At 58.3% G+C, this 27306-nt stretch overlaps 1 protein-coding gene across 1 annotated transcript; it reads left to right on the top strand.

Moving 5' to 3' along the window:
- Window positions 1-2471: 2471 nt before the first annotated feature.
- On the top strand, window positions 2472-26974 carry ATP1A2 (ATPase Na+/K+ transporting subunit alpha 2). Its single transcript, XM_039246431.1, has 23 exons — window positions 2472-2570; window positions 7220-7324; window positions 7433-7492; window positions 9062-9265; window positions 9745-9858; window positions 10106-10240; window positions 11426-11543; window positions 13149-13417; window positions 14161-14359; window positions 14487-14596; window positions 14737-14871; window positions 15475-15664; window positions 15769-15944; window positions 19421-19557; window positions 20085-20235; window positions 20322-20490; window positions 20721-20875; window positions 21118-21241; window positions 21459-21604; window positions 21800-21930; window positions 24061-24162; window positions 24276-24367; window positions 25087-26974. Exons 1-23 carry the CDS (start codon window positions 2559-2561, stop codon window positions 25113-25115), a joined length of 3063 nt encoding a protein of 1020 aa, XP_039102362.1. The 5' UTR covers window positions 2472-2558; the 3' UTR covers window positions 25116-26974.
- Window positions 26975-27306: the final 332 nt, after the last annotated feature.

The raw sequence follows: 27306 nt of genomic DNA, 5'->3' as shown, positions 1-27306 counted from the left end.
CACGGGCCTCTGCCCTCCTCCCAAACCCACTCCCCAGCCAGGCCTGGGCCTCCCCACCTCCTACTTTCTGGGCCTTCCTGATCTCTGCTCTGTCCATCTGACACCCACACTGACCGCTGGCTCTCTTCACAGGCACCGCAGATCAAGGAACCGGGCGTCCACACCCCACTGACGTCCTGGTGTCTGAGGCCCGCTCTGGAGGAGAAGGAAGTAGACTCCCTGGGGCTCCGTGCTCGCCCAGGTGGGGAGGGTGGTCAGGGATGTTTGGGCAGCGAGTGGGCCCCGGGGTGTCCTGTCCAGCCGTTCCTCTGTCTGAGCCCCAAATGTGTGAGCAGCATCGCCGTGGGGGCCGCACACTGGCCCCAGTGCTGGGTGCAGCCCCAGCTGTGTGGGCAGAGGGAGGGCACAGTGCTTTCGGGTATGGGCCTGGCCACGGGGACCAGAGCCATGGCCTTGGAAGGACTGGGCAGCCCTGGGAGGGGCCGGCAGGGGTGAGCGCTGGGGAGTGAGAACCAAGGCCTACACGTGTGCAGGGGCGGGCTGGTTTTCTCTCCCATCACCTTGCATCCTGGGAGCACATGGCAGACAGAGGGCGTTCCGAGCCAGGAACGGAGGAGCAGACCCCCGTGAGCTCCAGGGGATCCCCTCGTCTCCCTGCAGCCCAGACAAAGACTGACCTTCAGGGGCCCCCAGCACCTGTGGGCCCCCCTCCCGGGACTTTGGCCTCCCGTCCCTCCTCATGTCTAACCACCAGCCTTCCTGCTGTATCTTCCGCTGCCTCTCTCTCCTCTTGAACTGGGACCTGCCTTTCCCTTACTGTTCCCTCCACTGCCTGTTCTCCTCAATTCCAAGGTCCGCTGAGGGCCCGAGGACAGAAGGTGTCTGTCCCTTCATACCCATCCTTCAGCTGTAACCTAAGAGAAGACAAGCGGAAGCGGGATGTGACCTTCCGGATCCCTGAAGTGGAAAATCCCAAGTGCGGGCAGTTATTTGGGGAATTCGGCCCTGAGTGCTGAGCCCTAAGAGTGGATTTGCTGGCGCAGAGCTCCATAATCCCTCTGGAGGGAGTTCCCTCCGGGGCCAGCGGACCTCGGGGCCTCTGTCTCCTTCTCTCCCGGCTTGGCTCTTCTGGGCCCAGGGCTCCCAGACCTGCCCCCACCCTGCTGGCTTCCCTCCACTCCATCTTTGTGCCCAGAGAAATGGGGACAGTCCAGGAGAATCCCGTCCTCTGACTGCCCCGGATGGCAGGGCCAGATTGTTTCTTCCCCCACCCCGCCCCTGCTGGTCTCCCCTTCCTCTCTTTACGTCCCCCCTTCTTTGGCCTATTATAATGTGCGACAACACCCCCACACCAGCCAGTCCTGTCCCAGCTCCTCTCTATCCCTGTTTGCAGCTGGTAGAAGGTTATAGACACCCCTTCCAGCCAGGCCAGGCCCCCTCCCCACCCCCAGGGACTTCTCCCAGCCTCTCTCCTGCTTCAGTGCAGAGAGGCCTCTCCTGTGAGCCGATCTGACCTCCCTCCATCCCTGAAAGAAAGAAAGAGCCGCCTCCTTCCTGGTTCTCGGGTTTGGCACTTGTTACGATGGTGAGCTCCATATACCTCTTTGAAACTCCGTATAAACTTGGTATTTTCCTCTTTTTTGACCCACCTGCCAACCCCAGGTGTAGACCAGCCTAGGGCTCCTCAAGAGAGAATAAAGGAGTGGCGTGTCCCTTCGGGAGCAAGGGGTGGACATGAACTAGAGCTATTAGCACGGGCCAGCACCGGGCTGGCTCCAGGGCTGTCCCCTCCGCTCCCTGTCCCTGCCCCAGCCACTGCCCGGGGCCCTGGAGTCATGATGCTCAAACCCTGGACAGGCTTCACCTGGAGGACTTGGGGATTTTCTCTCCCCTTGAGCCACCGCTGGCTCTCACCAGGGTCCGTCTGGTGCCTCATGCACCAGGGGCAGCCCTGCGTTCCGAGGCGGACTACTTTGTCCGGTTTCCGTGTTCCCACAGCCTGTCCGGTACAGGGAACAGCGTCTGCGTCCTTCTCTGGGAGGCTGGGTGCAGACTCAGGAGGCCAGGGTTCTGGTTCGGTTTTATCCACTCAAATTGTCTGGGCCTCAGTTTCCCCCTCAGGGAAACAAGAGAAAGAGTGGCCTCTGGCATCCTGTGATGCTGCTGGGACTGCCCCCCCCCCCCCCGTCCCCAAGGGACACACTTTCCAGCCCAGCCTTGCCCCTCGCCTCTCTCGGTAGTGGCCACCACAGGCCAAGGGAGGATGGGGGGAGCCCGGGGGGGCGCGGAGCGGGACAGATGGACCGTCCCTAGTCCACCCGCCTGTTGCTTAAGGGGCGGGAGGGGAGGAGTCCTCAGGGATCCTGTTTCAACAAACGTTTCTTTCCCGAGGAGGGGAAGGCGGGGGAGAGGGGGAGAGGGACCTATTTAAAGCTACCCTGTCACTGGCTGCCTGCTCTGTCTGCCGGGGTCCCTGGCCGTCCCAGACCAGAGGTGTGAGCTTGGGATCCTCTGGGTGACCTCTCCTGTCCAGTCCCCCCCAGCCACTCTGCCCCAAGATGGGCCGTGGGGTAAGTATCCCCAAAGAGAGGGGTTGCTCTGTAGGGAGGAGGAGGGCTCCTTGGAGGGTAAGGGAGGCTAGAGAGAAAGGATGGGTGAGCAAGGGTGTGAGGGGAGGGGCAGAGAGAAGCCCAGCTTTGGGGCAGCTTGACCTCAGACTGACAATCTTCCAGCTGCGAATGGGTCCATGGGGCCACGGCACTCGAGTGCCCAAGTGAACTCCTCTCCACCGTGCCCCTGCAGCCCTCCACCCCCATCCCCATCTCTATCCCTGCACCTCCTCACCTCCTAGCCAGACCTCCCTCACCGCACCCCCTGGCCTCCCAGCCCAACCGAACTTGGCACCGTTAATGCTGCCCGCCTGTGCTACCCCCCAAACATATCCATTCCTCTGGGAGTCCCAGGCTGAGAGGGTGAGGGTCCCATTTGAGGCTGGAGAGGCCGGGTTGGGGGTCTGGCTCCCGAGTCACCAAGCTCCAACACCAGCTCCAGGGTCCCTGAATGCCAGCCACCGGGAGGGCCGTGGGGCAGAGCAGCAGTGCGGCCCAGCCCAGCAGCCCTCCGGGTCCCCTGGCAGCATCGGTGTCCTCCGTCCGTGGCCCTGGGCTTTGAGCACTTTCCCAGAGGCTGGTGAGAGCTGCCTGCACCCCCTCAGCCCACCCCTGCCCACGACATTCTGCAGCCCTGGGAATGCCAAGGGGGAAGATTAGCAGCCAAGCAGTAGTGGGGTGGGGGTGGGGGGCAGGGACCGGCCTCTGAATTCTTGGAAATGAAATTTCCATATGGAGAAAAGTCACCCAATCCCTTTACACACTGTGCCTGTCTGCTTTCCTTTTGTGGAATTCTGGCTGGAGAGAAGGGGCCTGGGGAGTGACAGGAGGGTGCTGAGGAAAGGGGGTGCCTGTGGGGAGAAGTGGGGGAGCTTCTAGGCCCAGGAAGGGGTCAGACAAGGACGTGTTATTGCACTGAGTTTAGCAGCTGGGAAAACTCCGAGCTTGGACGCCAGGGTTCCTGAGCTGGGGTAGAAGCTATAAATAGTACCTGTGTGTGTGTGTGTGTGTGTGTGTGTGTGTGTGTGTGTGTGTGCCTGCAACACACGTGTTCTCCACAGGCCAGAGCTGATACACATATTCATGGGCGAGCACCTGCGTGTGTGCCTCAGCAGGCACACGTGCAAGCACGTGTGAGCACAGACGTCATTGTGTGTAGATGAGTGAGGGTCTGCGAGGTATGGGCTTCACGGAGAAGGATGTCACCCCCAGGGGAAGATATCCCATCTTAGGACCCTCAGCTCCATCTTGGCATCTCTCGCTCCCCCAGGGAAGGGAGGGTCCCCCGCTGCCAAGCGGGACTCTGGGGGGAGGCCAAGCTACCTGCCGGTCCCCCACCCCAAGTGGAGACAAGCAGGGAAGGTAGCCCTCTCACCGGCTCTGCTTGGATGGAGAGGCTGGGGGGAATCGGGAGTCTTAGGGTCAGGGAAAGCCCCCCTTACCACACCCCAGCTACAGTTCATTGGGCCTCCCATCTCTTCCCCCCTGTATCTCCACTACAAAGTGAGGCCTGACTGTCACCCTGCACCCTGTGGCCGTGAAGGGCAGCGTGGGAGCTGGGGGAAGGGACGAAGGGAGGGAGCCCAGCCCGCTCCAGCTGCCACCACGAGGCTGCAGTGGGGGGAGCGTGGCTGGTTTCCAGCTGCCCCCACTCTGTCCCAGCCTCTGGCTCTCTCAGAAAGAACTCTCTGTTCTCCTTCAGCATTCACGACCCAGAGAGGGGGACTTGTGGTTGGGGGGGCTGCAGAGGGGGGGGTCCTTGCTTCCTCTGTTTCTTTCTTGCCTGGGCAGCCTGCTGGCCCCAAATCTCTGCAGGCTCCTGGCTGCAGGGCCCGAGATCCTTGCCAGGATGGGAGGGGGAAGGGGCAGTGTGTCCCAAGCTCTATGCCTGCCGTGGGGAGAACAGGGTGGGAGTTTAGGGGAAGGGGGGCCACGTGGAGCCGCTCAGCCGGGCCACCGTGCAACATGCCCCCCATGCATGGGGACTTCAGTCTTCACAGATGCTATTTCATGTCTGAATATACAAAATTTCTCTAGGCTTTGCTTTTCTGCCCCAGCCCCAGTCCCACCCCCACCCCCCACCCTGCCCAGGCCCTGCTCCTACCCCTGAAACTCTGGAGGGTCACCTTGAAGCTGGTCCCAGCTGATCTCTTAGCCCTGGTCCCTTCGCCGCTTTTCATTCATTCCCCCATTCTGTTCCACCAAGTGGAGCTGGTGAACCCAAAGCATTCCTTTTTTTAAAAATGTTTTTAATGTTTATTCATTTTTGAGAGGCAGAGAGAGACAGTGTGAGCAGGGGAGGGACAGAGAGAGAGGGAGACACAGAATCCGAAGCAGGCTCCAGGCTCTGAGCTGTCAGCACAGAGCCCGACACGGGGCTCGAACTCCCAATCCGTGAGATCATGATCTGAGCCAAAGTCAGACACTTAACTGACTGAGCCACCCAGGCGCCCTGAACCCAAAGTATTTTAGTCCATTCAGTTAGATGAGCCCTCCTAGGCCTTCTGAGCTGGGAGACCCTTCCAGGAGCCTTTCCCCTCTCCTGGGGGCCGCTTCAGTCTCCCCAGGGTGATCAGCCTTCAGGAAGCCCGAAGTGCACTTGATTCGTGGGAATAAACGCAAGATACAGTGTCTGGGGGACAAGGGCATCCACCTGCCCCTGAGCTCCCCGCCCTGCCCCTGATTTCACCTGGCCTCTGCTGCCCCACCAAGTGCTGGATTCATGAACTCGTATGACATATGACGAGGGCGGCTGTCACTTTCCCAGGATTGCCCCTGACTCGTTGATGGGGGAAAAAAATGCACGATCCCAGCAGTGAAACTGCTCTGTGTGAGGCTGTAATAGACAGACACAAGCCCTGAGGCGTTTGTCCAAACCCGTAGAGTGGACACCACAGGGAAGCCCTGATGTGCGTTCTGTACCTCGGGTGATAATGATGTGCCAGCACAGGAACACGATTGCAACAAATGCGCCACTCTGGGTGGGGGGGTGGGCGGTGGAGGCGATATCATGTGTGGGGGCGGGGCGGGGGGAGGAGAACTCTGTACTTTCCGCTCAGTTTCGCTGTGAGTCTAAAACTGCCTTTTACAAGAAAAGGCTACTTTTTAAAAACGCACACTGTCCTGCAGAAAGGGACAAAATGTTAGCTGTCGATCCCATCCAGGGGTCCAGTCTTCATGAAAAAATGAATTACACCAGAGTGTAGACAAGCCCGCTCCTGAAAGTCTCGCACAGCCTTAGGGGCCAGTGGAGAAGGAGGCAGGGGACAGAAATCGAGCTGCCCTCTACGACAGGGACAGGATCCCTGAGGGTTGTGGGGGGAGGGGAGGAGAGGGACTTAGAAGGCACTGTCAAGGTCCCCCGGCCCCTCCCCAGTCCCTTCTCACCTATCATCCCAGCCAGCTCCCCCCCCACCCCCCACCCCATGGAAGGAGAATCTCCCAGAAGCCCCTGTGAGACCCCGGAAGCCTGGCAGTGGTGAGGAGACCAAACAACACGCAGAGGAAGGGGGCAACACAGGGGCTCACGAGGCTCCCGTTAAAATGTTCACCTGATTTGGGGGCGCCTGGGGGGCTCAGTCGGTTGAGCATCCGACTTCGGCTCAGGTCATGATCTCACGGTTCATTGGTTCGAGCCCCTTGTCAGACTCTGTGCTGACAGCTCAGAGCCTGGAGCTGCTTCAGATTCTGTATCTCCCTCTTTCTCTGACGCTTCCCTGCTCATGCGCGCTCTCTCTCTCTCTCAGAAATAAATAAAACATTTTTAAAAATTAAATAAATAAATAAATAAAATGTTCACCTGATTTCACCAGGGGACCCGGAAATGCCGGGACCTGAGAGTTACACACATTTAGTTTGAGTTTTGATTGTAATCTCAGAGGCGATTTCTTATATTTTGGACAAATGGGGCCCAATTCCCTTCCTGCCCAGTTGTGCCCTGGGGCTTCAGGCTGTGCAAACCCCTCCCTCCTTGCTCTGCGGGACAGAGAGGGTCCCCTGCACACTTCGTGTCCTCGGTTCCTGGGCTTACTTTGACCCTCCAACCCTTGGCTTCTCTCAGCCCATCGGCCCTGCTCACACCATTTCCAGCCCCATCGCCTGACCCTCTGTTCCCACCTCCTCCAGAAGCTTCCCTGCCCTGACCACTGACTCCCCTGAGACCCTGCCTCCCCCCAGGTCCTAGCTGTAGCTACTCCCCTCTACGTGTGTGGTCTTGGGATTGGGACAAAGCATCCCTACTGGGTGCTTCTACTCACTCAGACTGGCCCCAACCCTGGCTGCTGCCTTCCAGAATTCTAAACGGCCTAGGATGGCGGCTTTTTAGTTTTTGTTTGGTTTAGTGTTTGGCTGCAGGGTTCACTCAACACACAAAATCTTAGCAGAAGCCCAACAGTAAGCGGTTCCAAGCCCCTGGGCCTTCCCCGAAATCCCCACCCAGAGCCCGTGGCCCTGACACTGGTTTGCAAACTGAGGGCCTGGGGTGCCCTCCACCCGCCACCCTTTCCTCTGGCGGATCCTCACGGTCTGTGAACTCCCCCCACCCCCCCAGTGGGAATAGAGGCTCCAGCCTCTGGCCTCCTTGACTCTGCGGGTTCTCCCTCCCCGAGCAGGCCGGCCGTGAGTACTCGCCCGCAGCCACCACAGCGGAGAATGGGGGCGGCAAGAAGAAGCAGAAGGAGAAGGAGCTGGACGAGCTGAAGAAGGAGGTGGCCATGGTGAGGCGGCCGCAGGCTGCGGGAGGGTCTGGCACCCCGCCCCCGCCCCCGCCCCGGCCCCTGCCGTGCCCAGCCTCCTGCCCCGACTAACTCGACTTCCCTCCTCAGGATGACCACAAGCTGTCCTTGGACGAGCTGGGCCGCAAGTACCAAGTGGACCTCTCCAAGGTGAGTGGAGGGGCTGGGCGGGGGGCGCTCCGTGCAGCCCCTGGGGAGGAGGGGCCTCAACCGTAGTCCCGCCCCCTGCATCCGCGAGGAGGAAACCGAGGCCCCAAGTCTAGTGACTAGTTGGGGCCCGAGAACCCCGATCCCCTGCTCTTCTGTGAACCCGGAGGCCAGGCCCCAAGACACCCTCCAGGCAGCGCTCTCCCTCTGCCCCGGGCAGCTCCGATGACACGTGTCTCGGGGGAAGGGACTTCCGGGAAATGGGGAGGTAACCCCTCTCCGCTCTCACGGTCAACTGTGCGCCCCACTGTGCGCGCAGCGCTGTGAGAGACGCTTTACATCCACTTCCCTGACCTAAGGATGCCCTTAGTGTGGCATCCCTGTGTGTGACAAGGGGTTAGTGTGGCGTACCTGTGTGTGACAGCGAGGACTGTCACGGAGGGGGACGAGCTTCCTGCCGTCACAGAAATAGTAAGTAGCACAAATCGTCAGTCAAAACTGTAGTGGGTGCATACCTCCTCCTTGAGGCCGTCCCTGACTTCCCTTTTGAAAATTCTCTGCCCCCCGATTCTTTCACCTTTCTTTTTCTTTTTTGTAATGTTTCTTTGAGAGAGAGAGAGAGAGAGAGAGAGAGAGAGAGACAGTGAGCATGAGCGGGGGAGGGGCAGAGAGAGCGCAGGATGGGAAGAGTTCCAAGCAGGCTCCGCCTGTCAACGCCAAGCCCCACATGGGGCTCAAACCCACACACCATGAGATCATGACCAGAGCCGAAGTCAGACCCTCAATCGACCAAGCCACCCAGGCATCCCTCTTTATTTTTCTTAACGATCTGGCAGTGACATTTGTCTATTGTGTATCGCTTCGCCAGATCATAAGCTGCACGAGGCAGGGACCTCGTGGGTCATGTCCATATCTGGATTCCCAAAGCCGGCAACAGAGCCCGGCATATAGCAGGCATTCGATTCACACTTATTAGACAAATGGGTGGACAGACAGAAAGAAAACTAAGTGGCCTTTGGCCCTCAAGTAGCTCAAAGTCTAGTAGCAGAAAAGAAGGTGACACAGAATTCCCACGGCCTGTGTGGAGCGCGGCTCTAGAACCATGTGTGGGTGACGCCGGGTGCAGAGAGAGACATCTGAACCAGCCGGGTGTGGGCGGAGCAGGGCTGGGCGAGCCTCTTGGGGGGAAAGTGACAGATGGTTCAGAGCCGTGTGGCACTGATGGTCAGTAATGTCAGCCTCTTCTCGAATCCTTGCTGAAAAGTGGATCTGAAAGAAGACACGTGGTGGGAGGGACCAGTTCAGAGGTCTCTGGAGAAGGTACGGTGGCCCTAACCCGTAAGCATCTCAACCCAAGGATGCCCGGAGGTGCGGCCACAGTCTGACTCTTCCTCAGGCTTCACTGCACCTCCTTCGTGAGCCTCTCCTGATGGTCCCCCACCACTTCCACCCAGGTGGGATTTCTCTCTCCACCTAGACCTTGTTCCCCTGCCCGGAAGCAGGCGGCAGGAAGTGGCGAGGGTCCCGATGGCCCGGGGTGTGCGCTCACAGGCCTGTCCCTGCCTCCCTCAGGGCCTCACCAACCAGCGGGCCCAAGACATCCTGGCCCGGGATGGGCCCAACGCCCTCACCCCACCCCCGACAACCCCCGAGTGGGTCAAGTTCTGCCGCCAGCTCTTTGGGGGCTTCTCCATCTTGCTGTGGATCGGGGCCATCCTCTGCTTCCTGGCCTACGGCATCCAGGCAGCCATGGAGGATGAACCATCCAATGACAATGTGAGCCTGCGCGCCTGCCCCCTGGACCCACCACCCACGACTCTGTCCTCCAAGCCCGAATGCCGATAGGGTCAGGGGCAGGGAACGAGACACTCAGGTCACAGCCCTGAAGGCCCCTCTGCTCTTTATGCTGAAAAGGGGTGAGGTTTCTATGTATATCTCCCAACACACACACACACACACACACACACACACACACACACACCCACACACACATTCGTGAATGAGACAGCCCCTCCCTGCCCTTCACACTTACATGGGCTTCTCTGCATCCCTGGAGAAGCCTAGTCCTGGGAACTCCCCATGATTTCCCCCACCCCTTCCCTTTCCCAGGACACTGGAGGCGGGGGGGTTGGGAAGAAGGTCTTCTGCCATTCCCACACCCAGTCACAAAGGTGGCACCGAGGGCCCACCTGAAGGGCAGCTGGCCCTCCCAGGCTGGGAGAGGGGCAGGCCCCTCAAAGCTTTCTCCTTCCCAGCTCTACCTGGGTGTGGTGCTGGCGGCCGTGGTCATCGTCACTGGCTGCTTCTCCTACTACCAGGAGGCCAAGAGCTCCAAGATCATGGACTCCTTCAAGAACATGGTGCCTCAGGTGGGCAGCCGGATGGGGCTCCGAGCCAGGCAGCGATGTTTCTGGGAGCCTCCAGCTCCCCCCGCTCAGCTCCCTGTGCTCTGAGACGGAGCCTTGGGCAGAAACATCCCTCCCGCTCTCCAAGCCAGGACCTAGTTTTACTGCTAAGGGTGCAGGTGCCTTCTAGAGGGGTGGAGGGGAGGGGGAGGCCAGCAGCAGAGGAAGGTGCTTCGTGAGATGTCTGGGGTCTCCCCCTCGCCCCCTGCAGCAAGCCCTGGTGGTGCGGGAAGGAGAGAAGATGCAGATCAACGCGGAGGAGGTGGTGGTAGGAGACCTGGTGGAGGTGAAGGGCGGAGACCGCGTGCCCGCGGACCTCAGGATTATCTCTTCTCACGGCTGCAAGGTGCGGAGGCTGTGCCAGAGCGGCTGGCCGGCCCAAAGGAGCAGGCTGTGCAGAGCTGGGGAGACTATACAGTTCTGGGGGGGCTATACAGAGCTGGGGAAGCTGTACAGAGCTGGGGGTGTGCTGTACAGAGCTAGGGGGGGCTGTACAGAGCTGGGGGGACTGTACAGATCTAGGGGGCTGTATAGAGCTGGGGGTGTNTAGGGGGGGCTGTACAGAGCTGGGGGGACTGTACAGATCTAGGGGGCTGTATAGAGCTGGGGGTGTGCTATACAGAGTGGGGGGGCTTCTGTACAGAGCTGGGGAGACTGTACAGAGCTGGGGGGCACCCAGTTAGAAGCTGCAAGTTTGGGAGACCCAAGTCCAGTGTCAACACCTGCTCCTGCCACCCAGCTGAGCCCTGTCTCCCACAGAGTGTTTGTGAATTATCTCCTCCTGTCTGTGTGCCTCGCATTGGCGCCCAAGGCGTTTTTCTGATACCCACTTTATAGCAACTGTGTTGTGGGCATTATTATGTGTCAGATGTTTTACATGCATCCACATATGCTATTTTAAATATTTTTAAGTTTTATTTATTTATCTTGAGAGAGAGAGAGAACATGAGCAAGGGAGGGGCAGAGAGAGAGGGAGAGAGATACAGAGAGAGAGAGAGAGAGAATCCCAAGCAGGTTCCACATAGTCAGTGCAGAGCCCGATGTGATGCGTGGCTCGAACTCACAAAAGGTGAGATCATGACCTGAGCTGAAATCCAGAGTCAGACGCTCAACCGGCTGAGCCATGCAGGTGCCCCACCGCATCTGCTACTTTAACTCTGCAAGGAGAGTGAAATCATGCAGGGCTGTCGCATGTGGCCACGAATGCAGCCCTGCGTGACCCTAGGCGGCTCCGTTTTCCTAGACTGTGATGTTCGAGGCGCCCCCTGTAGTTATATAATGTGAAGACTCTGGTTACATCCCCATATTACAGATGGGTAAATGGAGGAGGTTTTGTTGGTTAGGTACCCAGCCCAAGGTCACTTAAGAAGTGAGAGCCAGGATTTCAAAGCGGAGCAGGGACAGATACATACATGATGAGGGTAGTTTGCCCGTGACGTCCCAGAGGTCGGTGTGGTTGGAGTCAGGAGACCGCTGCGTGTGCACACGTGTGTCCGCCTGCCTCTGGACCACACTCCTGCTTCCTCCTCAGGTGGACAACTCCTCTCTGACGGGCGAGTCAGAGCCCCAGACCCGCTCCCCGGAGTTCACCCATGAGAACCCCCTGGAGACTCGAAATATCTGTTTCTTCTCTACCAACTGCGTGGAAGGTGAGGAGTTGGCCCGCGGGAGCTCCCCCTCCCAGCACCGACGGACAGGAGGGTCCAAACCCTGAACCCCCGGGCCGGCCTGGGGGCTGTGGTCTTACTTAGTTCTCGAAAGTCCTGTCTCGGGCAGGGGGAGTGGGTTGAGGGCTCAGGGAGCCTTGAATAACAGGAGTCCGTTCTAGAACAGTCCTTTCCACACACAAGACACAAAACACACCACACATATGTGCACACACACCATACATAACACACACACACAAAACAAACACACTATACACAGCACATAAAATACATACAACATACACACACAACACACAAAACACACGCAATACACCACACAGAACACACGCACAGACACAAACACACAATTCACAACACACACCACACCCCAAACCAGCCTCGACTCCTAGAAGTCTTTGGTTGGGCTGATTCGTTCCGTTTCTCCTGATTCTGGGACTAGTCACTTCCCTGTCTCACCCTTGCTTAGCACCCAGGCTGGGGAGGCTCAGGCCAGGTGAACACGGGACCCCCCCCTCAGCCTGCCCAGAGCACCCCATCTCCGTTCTGGGTTCTGGACATGAATCAGGGCCAACAGGATCTTCCCGAGCTGCTGCCATGTAAAGGCAGGAGACCACGCCCACTGGAACCCCCTGTCCTCTGCGACCATGCCCCCTCGGAGAGAGGCCGATGGCCCAAGCTGGTGGGGACAAAGGCCTGGCTAGACCTGGGCCTGGGACAAGGGCCGGAGGAGGCCTCCCTTCCTGATCCTCATTTCTCCTCAGGGTATTATGTCTCTCTGAGCTTCTCCTCTCCTTTAGCAAACTGGAATGATAATGAACACCACCACACATTAAATGTCTTAAATTTTTAATGTACTGAGATTCTGAAATTTGCTCCACATTGGCCACAATTGGTAAAAATGCCTGGTAAAATATTCTCATTGCTTACTCTGAAATGGGCTTTAGAGAGAGGGCAAGAAATGAATGAAGCTGACATTTGTTGAAGGCCTACTATGTGCCAGCGCCTGGTCAGGTGCGACGCGGCACAGCCCCATTTCATGATTAAGGCAACCACAGGGCCGGAATTCAAACAAGAGTGCAAACCCGGGCTTGGCTGGCTCCTACCCGCGTGCACTTTTCTCATACCACACTTGCTCCCCTGAAGCCCCCGTGGGGTCTACATAAAGGTCAGGGACCGCCTGGCCCCTCCTGGGCAGTCTCAGCCCCGACGCTGAGAAAGAAAATCTTAAGACCACACGGAAAACCCACAACAAGTGCTTTACTCTGTGTTCATTGTACACTTTCGGATCATAACAAGTCGGAGATTGATTTTACTGAGATCCCTCTGGCTGTATTTTTATTTCATTTAGTACATCTCCTCCATGTGAATTCTGAGTTTACTTGCCAGGTCTCTCCTCAGGCCCAAGTGTAAAAGGAAATGAGTTATGGTTGGTGGAGGCTGGGACTGGCAGTCGGTGTGGCGGGGTGGGGGTGGGGGGGAGGCGGCCACGGTGGGGGAGGGGTGGGTACAGTCTCCCCAGGGTGACTTGCAGGACCAGAGTCTGAGGCTCGTTCCTTCTCCAGCCCCGGGCATCCCTCTCTGTTGCAGGCACCGCCAGGGGCATCGTGATCGCCACAGGCGACCGGACAGTGATGGGCCGCATAGCCACACTGGCCTCTGGCCTGGAGGTGGGGCGGACGCCCATAGCCATGGAGATTGAGCACTTCATCCAGCTGATCACAGGGGTGGCTGTGTTCCTGGGGGTCTCCTTCTTCGTGCTGTCCCTTATCCTGGGCTACAGCTGGCTGGAGGCTGTCATCTTCCTCATCGGCATCATCGTGGCCAATGTGCCTGAGGGGCTGCTGGCCACCGTCACTGTGAGTGCGCCAAGCTGAGTACCCCATGGGGAGGGACTTGCTACCCCTTTTCCTCAAGAGGCTTATTGTTTCTCAGCAACTTTTTCACTTCCAGCCCCTAAAATCACTTATGAGATTCTCGTTTAATGGATGGCTTGGAGTTTGAGCCTGAAAAATCTCAGGTGGGGCTGCGCCTCGGCTCGCGGTCTCTCTCTGGGGGTGCGTCATGACCACTGTGCTCACCCCCGATGCACCATCCGCTGCGGTCTGTAGCTCACCCCGGCCAACTGTGCTGCGAAGCTCCCTCAAAGGTCACCAATGACTGACTGGCAAGCCCAGTGACCTTTCCTCAGCTCCCTTCCTTGACTGCTGCGGAAACAGACACTGCTGTCCATCCCCTAGAAATCTGGTTCTCCTCTGTCCCCTGCACGGTCTCCTCTTCGTCCCCGCACCCTGATTCTCAGGCCTCAGGCTCTGCTCTCCACCCCCATCCTCCGGGAGTGAGCCTACCTCCACACCCCATTCTGTGTGAGCAGCTCACACACCCCTTTGCCCAGCTCTACACTCGCCTTCTCTGGACTCCGGCCATGTACCCTCAATACACCACATGATCTCAGTCCGACATGTCCAAAATCGAACCCATTCACCACCCACATGTAGACCCCAGCTGGTGGTTGCGGAGTGGGACCCCCGGTCCGTCCGGGGTGAAGTCACAACATTCCCAGTTCCAGGCTCAGCCCTTCTTACTCTCCTCCCTCTCGCAGGTGTGTCTGACCCTGACGGCCAAACGCATGGCGCGCAAGAACTGCCTGGTGAAGAATCTGGAGGCGGTGGAGACGCTGGGCTCCACCTCCACCATCTGCTCGGACAAGACGGGCACACTCACCCAGAACCGCATGACCGTCGCCCACATGTGGTTCGACAACCAGATCCACGAGGCGGACACCACCGAGGACCAGTCTGGTGATTGGGCGCTCCGAGGGGAGAGGGGCTGGAGGGCACCAGGGCTCCGGTGGCACAGGATCAGGGGCAGTGTAGACAAGGGCTCTGAGGGGGCCCGTGCTCCTGCTTCTCCCTCACTGCCTCCCAGGGGCCACGTTTGACAAGCGATCGCCCACATGGACAGCCCTTTCCCGGATTGCTGGTCTTTGCAACCGTGCTGTCTTCAAGGCTGGGCAGGAGAACATCTCTGTGTCGAAGGTAGGGCACCCCCTCCCCCACCGGCCCGCCCACCTTGCTGACGCCCAGCTCCCCCTCTCGCACCCTCTGGCAGCCTCGGGGGCATGGCTCGTGTGACCTCCTCCCTCGGGCCCCTGTGACCCTGAATTCTCCCCCTGCAGCGGGACACGGCCGGTGATGCCTCCGAGTCAGCTCTGCTCAAGTGCATCGAGCTGTCCTGCGGCTCTGTGAGGAAGATGAGGGATAGAAACCCCAAGGTGGCCGAGATTCCCTTCAATTCCACCAACAAGTACCAGGTCTGGTTGGGCGCCAGGACACGGGCGGGGGGCGTGCGCACAAAACCTAGGAAGAGTGGGAGCATCTGAGGGTCACGTCCTTCATGCCGGCCTCGTCCCCCACGAAAACTGGGGTGACTACATGCCTGATTGCAATGACCTCCCTAACTTCCAAACTTCCATTCCTTGCTACAGCCCGTCACCCTCCCAGCTCTAGCCCTAGCCTCCCAACCCCCCTAGCCACACCCCTGAAATTGTCTAAGGGTACCCCTCGGGCCGCAGGCAACTGTTAAATGCCAAGAACCCCTGTGTGAGCACACCGAGGCCAGCATGGGGGTGGTGCTGGCCAGAGGGCCGCCCCCCACCCTAGCACAGTGCCTGTGTTAACTGGTCTTGGCAAATATTTGTTAAGTGAATGAATGTTCTATGGGACCGTGATGCTCAGGCTACAGGGCTGGGACTATGAGGCCCAAACTCCCCTTCACACGCAGAGGGTCTCCTTCTGTTGACAATGGTTGATGGATCAAGGGTTATCTTATTGGGAGAGGTGTCCTTAGCAGCCTCTGCTGTCCCCGGCCCCAGGACAAGTACGGCCCCCTCTGTAACTGCCTGTCCTCCACCCAGCTATCCATCCACGAGCGGGAAGACAGCCCCCAGAGCCACGTGCTGGTGATGAAGGGGGCCCCGGAGCGCATCCTGGACCGGTGCTCCACCATCCTGGTGCAGGGCAAGGAAATTCCGCTAGACAAGGAGATGCAAGACGCCTTCCAGAACGCCTACATGGAGCTAGGCGGGCTGGGGGAACGCGTGCTGGGTGAGAGGCTGGCACAGGGAGCGGGGCCCCCTGGGGCTGGGGGGCTTTGGGGACACCCAGCAGCCACCTCGCTGCACTCACTTTTCCCTCCTGCCCCACTTCAGGGTTTTGTCAACTGAACCTGCCCTCTGGGAAGTTCCCTCGCGGCTTCAAATTTGACACAGATGAGCTGAACTTTCCCACGGAGAAGCTCTGCTTTGTGGGGCTCATGTCCATGATCGACCCTCCCCGGGCTGCTGTGCCGGACGCCGTGGGCAAGTGCCGCAGTGCGGGCATCAAGGTACGGCCTCCCTTCCCTCCCATCCTCCAACGCCAAAGGTCAAAGGACCTTGCAGACACCCAGGCCATGGGTGGCTGCCTTCCTACTGACCCAGAGGAGAAGTTGTCCTTCTGCCTGGAGCTCTCGCTCTGGTCCCTTTCAGTCAAGGTGACTTTGCACATCCTCTCCCCCCTCATCTATTCTGATTTTGATCCCATCTCATGTCTTTGAGAACTGGCTATCCAACTTCCCAACTAATGTTCACTCTCTCTAGCATTTGGCGTGGGATTCGCAGGCTCTCAGGGGCGCCCATTCCCTCCCCACACCCCCATCGACTGGCTCTGGTCCTCGTCCCCCAAACACACCTCTCCTGGGCTCTTGTGTCCAGCTGCAAGTGCTTCCCAGGGGCCACTCCTTCCTCTGTGCCTCGTTTATTCTTTATTCTCCAAATATTTATGGTTTACCCCCTGCGAGCCAGGCACTGTTCAAGGTGCCCAGGTTCAACAAACAAACGTAAATCCTTCCCAACTTGGAGCCTACTTTTCTGTCTCCAAGACATTGTCCTCACCATCCCCGTGACCCATCTCTTTCACCAGTCCCGCTGCCATGGCTTGTTATTCTCTGTCCAGCATCCCCACTAACACCAGAGCCGTTCAAGCTGCCCGTGCACTGAGGGAGATGAAGGAGACATGGAGCCTGGCCTCTGGCACTCATGGGCCCTCGGGGGAAATAAATGCCCCTACAATTAATCACAGAACAATCTGAAAGCTTGGGTCAAGAGCACCTACCATGGGCCAGGTACTCTTATAATACAAACAGCCAGTCGTGTGAATCAGGCACTATTCTCAGCGCTTAACCTGTATGATCTCATTTCAATTCCACAAGAACCTGATGAGTAAGCACTGGTATTTTTCTTTCTTTAAAAAAAAATTTTTTTTTAATGTTTGTGTATTTTTGAGAGAGACAGAGAAAGTACTAGCAGGGGTGGGAGGGGGTGGGCAGAGAGAGATGGACACAGAATCCGAAGCTTGCTCCAGGCTCTGAGCTGTCAGCACAGAGCCCGACGCGGGGCTTGAACCCACGAGCCCCCACGAGCTATGAGATCATAACCTGAGCTGAAGTCGAATGTTCAACCAACTAAGTCACCCAGGCGCCCCTGGTATTTTCCTTTCTAACCGAAGAGCGAAGCCGAGGCACAAAGGAACGTGCTCATAAGTGGTAGAGCCAGGATTTGAACTAAGGCAGCCCACCATTTCCTAATGATCACACTTACGCACTTGTATGTATATGTGTGTATAGAAGGGACTTCTCAGCCCCGGAACTGCTCTGTCTCTGAGGCAGGCGTCATTATCCCCATTTAAAAATAAAACAAGCTGAGGCCCAGAGTGGGTAAGTCGCCTTCCCAAAATAAATCTGCCTGTAAGGGGCGGATCAGGTATGTGAAGCATGGTCCATGGTCTGGAAAGCCACTCTCCTGCTGGTGAGGCTTCCTCTGGCCACGATCAGAGCCATCACGGAGGCCTGGGGACAGATCCCCCAGGGAGCTCAGAGCAGGGAGCAGTTAATTCTGCTTCAGAGAATTGGACAATGTTTCACAGAGCGTACGACATTTGATCGGGGCCTCGAAGGCTGGAGTGTTTTGTAAGGCAGGGAGAGGAAGACTGTCAAGGTCAGGGACAGTGCGTGCCCCGACGCTGTGAGCCTGCACGTGGGGTGCAGGTGTGGGGGGGGTGGCGAGCAGCACAGGAGACTGGGAGGTTGGGCCAAGGCCAGTTGGAAGGACTTTGCCTAAATGCCCGACTTGGGCTTCGTCCCGCGGTCCCCAGAGTCACAGGTGTCCCAGCAGATCAAGCTGTCAGGAGGCTCCCGGGTGGAGGAGGGCCTCATCTGGGGGAGGACGGGAGGCAAGGAAGCAGGGAGAGAGGCCGCTGCCATCGTACAGGCCTAGAGTGATGACCTGCACCAGGGTGGTGACAAAGGGCTGGAGACGAGAAGCCACGTGAGAGACATGCTTTGAGAACACGGTGACCAAGCTGGACACAGTCAGGGAGGACGATGTAGGGACAAAGGGCCAGAATGCACAGACAGGACCGTATCCAGACAGGGGCAGAGAGCAGCCGTGGTGCGCTGCGGGGAGTGCGCCATGAGCTCACTTTCAACCTTCAGTCGGAAGCGTCCGTTAGACACCCAGGGAGAGACATCCCGTGGGGCGGTGGGTAGGGCTGGAGCCCAGGACAGAGGGTCAGGCCCGGAGAGCGAGGCTCACCAGCACACGGGCGCAGCTGAAGACCGGCCAGTTCCCTGCATCCCTCTGGCCGGGAAGAGCACGGGGTCCGGGGAGGGACAAGGATGGAACCGGGACCACCTGTCTCGAGGCAGGTAGAGAGAGAGGAGCCAGCGAAGGAGGGAAGAGGGGGACGTCCCAGCTCACACGTGCTGAGTGCCCACCTCTCGCCATTTATTCTTCACGACAACTTTGGAAGGTGGGACTCTTCCCCTCCTTGGGCAGAGACTCAGTGAAAAGACTGGGCCCAGGTGCGACCATGGGGGCGGGGCCAGCGTTCTAAGCTCAGTGTGCCATCTGCCTCCTCAGCCGCTTCCACCCCAGTTGGCGGCTGCCCCGAGGAGGCAGGGAAGAGGGGAAGAGAAGCGGGGAGGGCGACCGGGAACAACGGAGTCCGTGCAGAGGAGCAGGTCTCAGGGACGTGGTGGCCAGTGCCACACGCTTGTTGGAGTCACACAGGTTAAGGACCGGAAAGATGTCTTCAACTGGGAGGCCCACGTGGCCTTCAGGGAAGTTCAAGGGCTAGCGGAGGCACAAGAGAAGGCAGGGGCTTCCTCCTCGGGGCCTGCGACGTTTGTCCACAGACCCACAGGTGCAAATGCTTGTTCATCCGGCTCCAATCCGCTCATGCTCATGACTGAGAGCCTTGTCATCGGCCTCTCAGATGCCAGCCCCTCTCCCCAGTGATGCCATCCATTCTGCAAGCATCCCCTCCTCCCCGTGGAGAAGGGGTGTCAGCGGCAGGTGTACAGGGGACGAGGGCCGGGAGGAGGGGGGCTGTGTCCCCTCCACCTCTCCTCTGCCCTGCTGGATGGCCTGCAGCAACTGAGTGGACACTAAGAAAACCATCTCTGACTCCTGGCTCGCAGGAACCTTGAGTCACAGGCCCTTTGTCCCTCACTGGTAGATGAGGGGACTTCCAGCTCTGACAGCCTCGTACTCCATGAAATCCAAACTCCTAAACAGTCTCTGAGGCTTCTCTTCCGAAAGACCCTGCACCCTGGCAAAGTATTTGGGACCTCTTACGTACAACTTGTCACCCCCCCAAACACACACACACACACACACACACACACACACACAGTTGCACCGTTTGGGCTGGGATCTACCTGTCCCACCATCTAGTGGTCTGGCCTTTTTTGACTTTGGAGAGGAATGAGTTGGGAGGGGGTCTGAACATTACTTTTATTTTCTCTTTTCTACTTCCTCCCAGGTGATCATGGTGACCGGGGACCACCCGATCACAGCCAAGGCCATTGCCAAAGGTGTGGGCATTATATCAGAGGGCAATGAGACCGTGGAGGACATCGCAGCCCGGCTCAACATTCCCGTCAGCCAGGTCAACCCCAGGTGAGGCGTTCCCAGGGCCCCATCCCCCATCAACCCATCCTGTCCCACAGAACCCTCGAGTGTCCCCGAGGGCATTTGGATAGCTTCTCGGGGACTTTGCAGGCCTTACCTGTGACACCTCAGTGAGCGCTCCTCAGTCCTGAATGTGTCCAGGCTGTGCCACTGACTGTGTAACGTCGGAGGTGTCACTCTACTGTCCTGAGCCTCCATTCCCTCAACTACAAAGTTAGGGTGCTGTCTACACTGTAGGGTGGCCACGGGGGTGAGACAGTAAGAAAACCAGCGTTGCCTAGCAACGACTGTGCTTGGTGAGGATGCCGCCTCACTTCCTCAAAGAGATGGGACAAGGAGGCCATGCGTGGAGACGGGGGAGGAGGACCACAGCCCTGGGCGGGGGTGGGTGGGGGGAAGGGAGGGGGACTCAGCGGGGACCCTGTGGCCCTGCGGTGGGGGCGGGGGCGGAGGCAGAGGGCTGGCGGGGATGCAGGGCCTCAGGGGAGTCAGCCGCCTCCACCCCCACCGTCCAGAGAAGCCAAGGCGTGCGTGGTGCATGGCTCGGACCTGAAGGACATGACATCGGAGCAGCTGGACGAGATCCTCAAGAACCACACAGAGATCGTGTTCGCGCGGACGTCCCCACAGCAGAAGCTCATCATTGTGGAGGGCTGTCAGAGACAGGTGAGCAGGGCGCGCGCGCAGGGACAGGCCGGGAAGGGGCCAGGCCAGATGGGCTTGCTGCTCAGCTATGGCTGTGCTTTGCCCAGGGGGCCATCGTGGCGGTGACGGGGGACGGCGTGAATGACTCCCCCGCGCTGAAGAAGGCTGACATCGGCATCGCCATGGGCATCTCGGGCTCCGATGTGTCGAAGCAGGCCGCCGACATGATCCTGCTGGACGACAACTTCGCCTCCATCGTCACGGGCGTGGAGGAAGGTGAGGGCCCACGCGGGCTGGGGTGGCATCAGGGACGCTAAGCCAGCACTCGCTTCCCAGGCCTTTACCCCAACGCAAAGCCAACTTGGGATCCCAGGCACCCGCATGCCACCTTGCCCTCCCTCAAACACACATTCCCCTTCTCCGAGGAAAACAGGCAGCCACGCTTTAGGGCCCTGGACTGGGGAGGGGGCCCTCCTATACCCCTGACGCCCTCAGAACCCCCCCAGGCCGCCTCATCTTTGACAACCTGAAGAAATCCATCGCGTATACCCTGACCAGCAACATCCCCGAGATCACCCCCTTCCTGCTCTTCATCATTGCCAACATCCCCCTGCCTCTGGGCACCGTGACCATCCTCTGCATCGACCTGGGCACAGACATGGTGAGGCCGGGGGTCGGAGTGGCCACGGGCGAGGCGAATGCGGACACAGGGGGTGGAGGTGGGGCGGCCAGGGCACGTGGCCAGGCTCTGATGGTTCAGGGAACAGAAGCCAGAGACCTGGACCATAACAGCGTCTTAATAATGCTTGCTGAACTGGATCCAAGATTCTTCCTCACTGACGGTCCCGCGCTCCTGTCGGCTCCCTTCCGCTGCCCCCCTCCCCCCGCTGGCCCCTCACACAGGTCCCGGCCATCTCTTTGGCCTACGAGGCAGCTGAGAGTGACATCATGAAGCGGCAGCCCAGGAACCCTCAGACCGACAAGCTGGTGAACGAGAGGCTCATCAGCATGGCATATGGACAGATTGGTGCGGAGGGGCCCTGGGGTCTCGGTGGGGGAGGTAGGGAAATGACGCCCAAGACAAGTCTCTGCCCAGTCGTTGGAGGGATGAGCCCCCATGGAATCCCAGGTCAGGGGCCAGCACCCCCCCCCGGGGGCCCAGGATGTCCATCTCTGGCCTGAGCGGCTGGTCCCACCCTGCTTCCTCCCCTGACCCTGGGCCTGTCTTTGCCCACTCCCCACAGGGATGATCCAGGCACTGGGTGGCTTCTTCACCTACTTCGTCATCCTGGCCGAGAACGGCTTCCTGCCGTCACGGCTGCTGGGAATCCGTCTGGACTGGGATGACCGGTCCATGAATGACCTGGAGGACAGCTACGGGCAGGAGTGGGTGAGTGGGGCCACAAGTGTGGACGCCCTGGCCCGAGAGGGTGACTCCATGCCCACGGGAGTGGTCCACGTGGCCAGTGGGGGCTGGGGGCTAAGGGCGCCTGGTGCCCAGGGCTGACGGAACGCCACAAGCACACTGCCCTGGGCACCTGCCCTCGCCTCTCACGCCTCTCTGTCTGCTCGCCCCCACCCCCAGACCTACGAGCAGCGGAAGGTGGTGGAGTTCACGTGCCACACGGCCTTTTTTGCCAGCATCGTGGTCGTGCAGTGGGCTGACCTCATCATCTGCAAGACCCGGCGTAACTCCGTCTTCCAGCAGGGCATGAAGTAAGCACCCCCGGACCCCCACACCCCGCCCCACCCAGGGCAGAATGTGCTCTCTTCCATCCCTCCCTCTCCTCCTTCCTTCCCATCACTCCTCCCTTCCTCCCTCTCTGGGGTGCTTCCTCCCTCCTTCCCTCCTTCATCTCACACTCCAGCGACACCCACCTCCCCCCGCCCAGCCCTGTGCTCCCCTAAATGCAGGTGCCTGTGCTCCCCCGCCATGTCCGGGTAGCTTTAGTTTATAGCACCCGCCCTGTGGAGGTGTGTTATCCTCACGGGGGCTCGGAGCTGCTCAGAGTCAGGTTCTTAGAGTGTGAGTTATCATGTGCCCACCATCGTGCTGTGATTCAAACACATTGTTTAACCTCACAATAGCTCAGTGAGATAGGTGCTATTTTCATTTGATGGACCAGAGAACCCAAAAGGTTGCATGACGTGCCTGAGGTCACCCAGGCAGTAAGGGTTCACCCAGGTCTGCTTCTAATGCCCAAGCTCTTGGCTACTGCACTGGGTGGCCTGTCTGTCAGTCTAGCACCTGTTCGGTTCTCAGTAATTACTCTGTGACTTTAGCGTGAATGGTGGTTCGTTGTGAAGGCATCGTTGCCGTTCTCTTCTGTGAAGAGTGGACACAATTCCCCAACTGAGTGTTGACATAATTTGTTAGCGTGGGGGGAATAAAAGCAAGATGCCAAAAGCCTCATGAGGTTAATAGCACTTAAGATCCCAGGGAGAGGAAAGTGGAAAGTCCATTAGCTAAAGCAAGGTCACATGACGAAAGGAGAGTCTACTGGCTGGACGGTGCAGTCAGGGGAGACCAGGAGCAGAAAGTCCAAGACACAGGGTCCCGCCATGGGGCTCACATGCCGTGCTGCACACAGGTGACACACAGGAAGATGGGAACACACCGCCCGGCTGACTCCAGCCCCCGAGAGCAAATGGAAAGGTGGAGAGGGGCTGATGATATAAACAGCCACTGTCCAGGGGCTGCCCCACCTGGGGTTCAGCGCCCTGGGGTCCTCAGTGATGCTGATTGCAAGATTTCAAAGCTTTGTGGAAACCATCCACCTACGAGAGGGCTGCTGGGCTGACTAAAGTTTCACTCTTCAGCAGAATCATAGGTGTGAAGGACCATCCATGATCTCGCGCTAACACACAGCTCTGTTTGGAAAGCGTGTGTGTTTCTGATTTTAAACGGGGAAGTGGTATTCATTACTTATTAACACATGTGGCTTGAGAGACAACAGTCCGTTAAAATGTGGTCAAAGAAGAATGGGAAGGATCCTTTAGTGAGTGGAAAGTTTGGGAAGCACAGGCATCAGTGGTAAAGACGTGCGGTGCATGAGGCTTTAACAGGTTGGCTAATATCGTGACCGTGCGCCGTGCACTTTCCGGAGCTTTCGACTGCGTCTCCTGACTATTCCCAGCAACTCCATGACACCCAGGTAATATCCCATTTCCCAGGGAAGGAACAGGAGGCACAAGACTCTGCCTGTCTGACTCCAGAAACTGCTCTCAGAACCTTACTGTCCCCTGCTTTTCGGTTCCCAGACAGCTGACATATTTCCAGCACTTGCTTTCCAGCGATCGGATAGTTTCCTCTTTGCTTAGTGCTTTACAGACCTTCTTCTCTGTATGAAATATCGACAACCAACAACTCCCAGGGCCGGGGAGGCACTGAGAATATGTAAGACATACACGGGCCCTGGAGCAAAGGAGCTTTCAAAGCACCGTGCTGGGCAGACGCATGACGCAGGCGTGTGCTTGTCTGGTCCTGATAAGGCCATGCACCACGTGACGGCAGGAGGAAGCTTGTATTGACCACAGCATCTCGAGCATAGAGCACATCAGCCGACACACTGGAAACGTTTATTTAATGGATGAATATATGTGTTAAGCGCAAAAATCGGAGGCGAGATCAGAAGGCAGAAAATGTAAAGGAAACGTAAAGGAAAACTACTTTGGTTTTGTGCAGCATGAGAAGGGGGTGCTTGAAGACAGAGGGCATAGGGTGACGTCTCTGATGGGTCCCAGGCAGTTCTCAGTGCCTCTGCGCCGTCACCACCAAGGGTCTCCCTGGGTCTTGGCCCACATCCCCCCACCTTCCACCACTACCTCCTCTCTTTGCCTTGCCAGGAACAAGATTCTGATTTTTGGGCTCCTGGAGGAGACGGCGCTGGCGGCCTTCCTGTCCTACTGCCCGGGCATGGGTGTGGCCCTCCGCATGTACCCGCTCAAGTGAGTGTGTCGGCAGCAGGGCCCCGCGAGGTTCTGGTCTCCGAATCCTACTTTCCGTGACCACCAGGGATGCCCCCTGACACCCCCCCTCCCCCGCCTCTGTTTTCCTGCAGGGTCACTTGGTGGTTCTGCGCCTTCCCCTACAGCCTCCTCATCTTCATCTACGATGAGGTCCGGAAGCTCATCTTGCGGCGGTATCCTGGCGGTAAGCCCCTCCCCCTCCTGGCCCCCGCACCCCGCCAGGGCACCCCAGTGCTAGCCACCCCACCCCGGGCTCCACGCCCAGGCCATTCCTACTGCGGATGCTTGCACCCTTTCCTCATGTCCCCCAGACCCTGCTGAGCCCCTTCCTCCCAGACCTGGGCCCACCAGACACACAGGGGTCCTCAGGCCACTCCTCCCACACCGACCACAGAGCAAGGAGTTAGGAGGGCCCCTCCAGGTCACCTCGGATGGGCTACAAGACAAATATGACCCACGGATATTGTCTGATTTGGTCTGCCCTTTACTTGGGTGGGTGTGTTTTTTAATCGGCCCAATGATGAAAATGTAGGGGCTTTTACATAAAATCCAAATTTCTGACTTCTGGAAAACCATGAGCAGGCAGCCCCAGGCCACATCCCTGCACAGCCTCAATGGGCGCTTGCCCCCTTCGAAACTCATTTGTCACCCCCATAGCCCCTAAATCTTTACCCCCAGCCCACCCTGTGTCCACCCTGCACTGTGCTAAAAACAGGTGTCTCCTCTTCCCCTAACCCGGGGTCCCAGCTCCCTGATTTCTTCCCCTCCCTTTTCACTCTCCTCGAGACTTCCCTGGGCCCCTGCACCTGGCCTGTGCTGCACGTGGCCGCAAGTCCCTGAGCCCGTGGAGACAGACCTCTCTGCCCCCCACCCCTCACACCGCGCCCTCCATCTCTCTCACAGGCTGGGTGGAGAAGGAGACATACTACTGAGCCGTCTGGAGGAGGACCAGGGTCGGGGGGCACCTGGAGGTGGTTGGGGGGGGTGCAGAGAAGACTGGGGAGCGCTGGGGGAGGATCCGGGAGGGAGAATGGGGCCACTCAGCAGGCTACACTGGGGGGAATGGGCAAATAAGCTCAGGGTGATGGCCTTGCAGACCTACGAACAGCCGGTTAGACACCACACATTAGGGTCCCTCCCAGATCCTGCTCCACACGCTCTGCTCTGTTGCCCACTTTTTCCGAGGAATTAACGGTCACCCACTAGCCCCGTTCTGTCCCTGCACACCCACTTCCCACTAGAACAGATCAACACCCAAAGGCAGGGATCTGTCTGAGCCGGGGGAGGGGACTGTCTCAGATCACCAATGTCTCTCCGGCCCACCCACTGTCCACCCCACCGGCCCTCTGCTTCCTGCCAGACGCTGCCTCCTTGCGCCCCCTTGGGATCAGACACAGTTCCTCCTGGTGAGTGCCAGGTGCAGGGCTGGAAAAGGAAGCTGGTTGCAGAAGCCACCCATCCCCAGGCCAGGCTGGTTAGGAACCTGTAGGGGAGAGCTGGGCAGGGGTGGGGGGTGGGACACGGATGGAGACACAGTAAAGGGAGCCGGGGAAGAGAGTGCCAAGGACCGGACAGCCGATGTGTGGCACCTCCAGCCCCGTGTCCTGACCTTTTATAGCTTCCCGCCGGCAAAGCAGACTCAGAGGTCATCAGAGTAGTGGCAAAGGCAGGCCAGCGAGGCCCGTGAGCTCCCCTGGGATCCCACACCCAAGCACCACGCAGTCCCCGCCGACGCTGGCTTGTGTCGTCTGGGCCTCGGGGCCTGGCTGTGCCAGATGCTCCAGCGCTATCAGTCCCTTGCGCCTCTGACGCCCTGCCCTCCGTGCTGTTCCCAGAGGGACAGCCACCAGCTCATTCCCTGCCCCAGCCGCCCCCTTCCCCTTTGTACCCATCCTCATGACCCAGCTTCATTCCAGGAATTCCCTGGCCATCAGCGGGAACCAGGGTGGAGAAGTTCCCAGAACTTTCCTGTCTTCCGGGGACATGCAGAATCAGCTTAGGGGGTGAGCATGGTCAGAAGCTCTGGACAGCACGGGAACACACGTTAGGAGGGCCGCTCCTCCCAGGCAGGCAAACGCCCTCCCGCTAGCGATCCTTTCGCCCACTTTCCAAGATGGGGAGTTAGTTTCAGGTCCCTACGGGAGGTCCTTTTCCTTCCCTTACCGCCCCCCAACTCCCCACCGAACAGATTTGCTCTGCAGGCAGTTCTACACCTTCTCTAAGCCTGGCCTAGTAGGCACTGGGAGGTTCCTGTAGACAGACACGCATATGAACCGAGCAAGAGACACCCCAGGGGAATGGAAGACCTAAGGCAGAAACGAAGGAGGCCCAGAGTCAGTCTCCCCAGGGGTGCTCACTTCACAACACTGGAATTTCACTTGTTCAGAAGAATCTTGGAATAAGTGAGTCACTGCTTCGGGCTCGGAAAACCAAGCGGGAAGCCATATTCATCTGGGTCTGATTAACCCGAGATTTGTTGACGGTGCACAAACCTTCTCTTTGCACAGTCAACAACGATGGCACTTGCCTAGCAAAGTAAGAGTGTAAACCACATTGCGAGGGGTGGCTTGCTTAGTCTACCTAAGACAATGCCTTTGAAGCACTTTAGGAATATCTGCGTAGAGGTAGCGTGTGCATATGGGCTAACGATCATCATTTCTCATGCGTTTGTTAAAAAAACGTTTGCAAGACCCTTACCTGGTGACCTTTTGTAAGACATTAGTTTGAGGTACTACATGTGTACTTGAAAAGAATAAAGTTGCATTTCTTTATGAGAAAGAAATCCCTTCCATAATTCAGATTTCTGGACTGAGGACTTGCCTCCCCCCACGCTGTGGTATTGAAAGGTGCACAGGACGCGGTCTGTGCCACGTGGAAGTGGTAGAGAGCGGGTAGGAGGTGGAGACAGGAAGGGAAAACAGTCTGGGGGCAGACGGTGTCAGCTGAGAGGGCCAGAGAGGAAGAAGCCAGCCTGCGAAATGATCTAGAAGAAAACACAGTAGGGGCCTCCTTCCTCGTGGCTGAACGTACTCTGAGGGCCACAAAGATTTGTCCAGAACAGGGAAGGACCTATGAGTCTATGTGGATTCAGATCCTCAAGGCCACTTCTGCTTCCTCTGTTCT

The sequence above is a fragment of the Hyaena hyaena genome, unplaced genomic scaffold (genome assembly GCF_003009895.1).
Source record: "Hyaena hyaena isolate Hyena2069 unplaced genomic scaffold, ASM300989v1 scaffold_281, whole genome shotgun sequence".
NCBI classification, from domain to species: domain Eukaryota; kingdom Metazoa; phylum Chordata; class Mammalia; order Carnivora; family Hyaenidae; genus Hyaena; species Hyaena hyaena.
This window is presented reverse-complemented; position numbering and strand designations above follow the sequence as displayed.

Bases quoted from the DNA above. Each gene is read 5' to 3' on its own strand.
- ATP1A2 (XM_039246431.1), top strand. The intron at 9,266-9,744 runs GTGAGCCTGCGC...TCTCCTTCCCAG, and splicing joins ATGAACCATCCAATGACAAT to CTCTACCTGGGTGTGGTGCT. The intron at 21,931-24,060 runs GTAAGCACCCCC...TTGCCTTGCCAG, and splicing joins GTCTTCCAGCAGGGCATGAA to GAACAAGATTCTGATTTTTG.